Genomic DNA, 2,636 nt, shown 5'->3' with positions numbered 1-2,636 from the left:
AGGTCTGCCCGGTGGGGCCTGGGCGTGGCTGACAGGCCTTCCTTGGCAGGTGGGACAGGAGGCCACCGCAGCATCCCGAGCCGCGGCCCCAGGAGCGATGACCGAGTACAAGCTGGTGGTGGTGGGGGCCGGAGGTGTGGGGAAGAGCGCCCTGACCATCCAGCTCATCCAGAACCACTTCGTGGACGAGTACGACCCCACCATCGAGGTGAGCGGGCCGCTCCTCACCCCAGCACCACCCTCCAGGGGGCCTGTCTTCTGCCTGCTCTGCAGGAGCGGTCCCCTTGATGGAGGACCTGGGGAGCACAGGAGGGGCTGGTGATGCTGCTGCCACACCCCCAGAGGAGGGGGTCCCTGAGCGGTGTCCTCCCACAGGACTCCTACCGGAAGCAAGTGGTCATTGACGGGGAGACGTGTCTGCTGGACATTCTGGACACGGCGGGCCAGGAGGAGTACAGTGCCATGCGGGACCAGTACATGCGCACCGGGGAGGGCTTCCTCTGTGTGTTCGCCATCAACAACACCAAGTCTTTCGAGAGCAGATCAAGCGGGTGAAGGACTCGGACGACGTGCCTATGGTGCTGGTAGGGAACATGTACTGTGGAGTCTCGGCAGGCGCAGGACCTTGCCCGCAGCTATGGCATCCCCTACATTGAGACTTCCGCCAAGACGCGCCAGGGCGTGGAGGACGCCTTCTACACGCTGGTGCGTGAGATCCGGCAGCACAAGGTGCGCAAGCTGAGCCCGCCGGACGAGGGCGGCCCTGGCTGCATGAGCTGCAAGTGCCTGCTCTCCTGACGCCCCTGCGGGTCCTGTGTGCCCGCCCCGCACAGGAGCCCCGGAGGTGCCGGATGCTGGGAGGAGGGGAAGGAAGGAAGGAAGTGCCGCCAAAGCCCGGCCAGCCCAGGGCTGGGGGACAGAGTGACCGTGGGCCTCCCAGGATGCTTTGCACAGACTGGTGAACTGAGGTCTCCGGCCCCAGCCGCGCATCTATTTGCAGCCCGTCCCGGCCCACTGGGCGCAGGTTCTGTTGCAGTAAATTATTTGATGGTCTTGAAGAAAAAAAAAACAAAAAACATTTGAAAATAAACATAGAAAGTAAAATTCCAATGTTTTATATGAGAGGCACAGCGAATTTCTCTTACCAAGTTCCTATGCAGTTTGTAAATGTGACTTCGCTTATGCCATGCAGACTAGTGCGGCATGGCCAGTGGTCGGCCAGGAAGCGCACTGGAGCTGTGGGGACACATTGGGAGGACTTGACCTTTGCTCTAAGCCAGCGGTTCTCAACCTGTGGGTCGCGACCCCTTTGGCAGTCGAACGACCCTTTCACAGGGGTCGCCTAAGACCATCCTGCATATCAGATATTTACATTACGATTCATAACAGTAGCAACATTACAGTTATGAAGTAGCAACGAAAATAATTTTATGGTTGGGTCACAACATGAGGAACTGTATTTAAAGGGCCAGAAGGTTGAGAACCACTGGTCTAAGCGAAGGGGGAGCCGTGGAGCAGAGGACGCCCGTTTCAGAGGACGGGGTGCAGGGCCCCAAGGGACTCAAGGAGACCAGCTGTGAGACTTGCATCTCACAGGAGCAGGGATGGGGGCTCAGACCGGGGTGGTGGCAGCACTGGAAACGGCAGAATGATGAGTTGAGCCACAGAACTTCCTGGCGGACCCGATGGGGTGTGAAGGAAAGAGAAGTCCGTGGTGACGCCGCAGCTTCAGGTGATAACACCAAAGGTGAATTGCTGTCAGCGGAGGCTGGGAAGGCGCCGGCTGAGATGCAGGGGTGGGGGTCAGGGTGAGGGTCAGCAGTTGGATTCTGTATATTTTGAATTGTACTTGCAGCACCTAGGAGATCTGTCTGGTGAGAAATGTGTCAGCATCATGATGTTCCCTGAAGGCCTGTATCCTGAAGTGGACGCTGGGGCTACACAGAAACCCGAGAAGCCCCTGGAGTGTGCCTTCTCACCTATGACCTTTCACCTTTCAAGACAGGGCACAGTTGCTGTATTTGGAAAGGTCACAAGAAGTCAGTTTAAGAGCCTGCAGCGGAGGTTGCATCCTGACATGAGGTTCTCCTCATGCTTTATTCCACTTTGCTTTGGAATCGAGTCACCAGGAAGAAAACAGTCTCCTCATTGCAGATACCAGGTCTGGTCACCCCTGAGTTCCGCGAGGCCGCTGTGCAGCTGCCTGGATGTAAGCAATCTGGCCACGTCATCTGCCACCCATTGGCTGCCAGGGCTGTGTTGGCTCCTCTGGTTACCAGTGATTGTAGAATTTATTAAACACACCTTAGCGACACCGAACATATAACAGCTCTTGATACTTTACTGCCCAGTGAATGAAAGGTAAGTGGTAAACGTGTCCAGAGTTAATGAGCCCAGTTCCTTAAAATAAATATATGTGCTCACCACATAAGGTTGGAAGGTATTGCAAGAAAATTTTACACGTGATTATTTCGGTGGAGACACGGAGTAGTATCTTACCTCGTACGCTTTTTGGTGTGTGATAAAGATATGTTTTACCCCCATGAGCCCCCTCCAGCCTGCCCCACCCCCGCCAGCCTTCACCACCCCACTGTCTGTGTCCATGGGTTATGCATACAAGGTCTTTGGTTGATCAC

The 2,636-nt window shown here is 55.9% G+C and overlaps 1 protein-coding gene and 1 pseudogene across 1 annotated transcript in view; both read left to right on the top strand.

The window, feature by feature from the left end:
- SMYD3 (SET and MYND domain containing 3) overlaps window positions 1–2,636 on the top strand; it is a 413,596-nt gene that overhangs the window by 308,129 nt on the left and 102,831 nt on the right. Inside the window, exons 7-9 of the mRNA XM_014528244.1 lie at window positions 50–208; window positions 376–551; window positions 636–729. Of these exons, the coding sequence (XP_014383730.1) occupies window positions 50–208; window positions 376–551; window positions 636–729 (429 nt within the window). The remainder of the gene's footprint in view (window positions 1–49; window positions 209–375; window positions 552–635; window positions 730–2,636) is intronic.
- Window positions 21–1,058, top strand: LOC102238629 (annotated as a pseudogene).

Source organism: Myotis brandtii, unplaced genomic scaffold (genome assembly GCF_000412655.1).
Source record: "Myotis brandtii unplaced genomic scaffold, ASM41265v1 scaffold627, whole genome shotgun sequence".
NCBI lineage: Eukaryota > Metazoa > Chordata > Mammalia > Chiroptera > Vespertilionidae > Myotis > Myotis brandtii.
The sequence above is the reverse complement of the archived record's forward strand: the minus strand, read 5'-3'. Positions and strand labels throughout refer to the sequence as shown.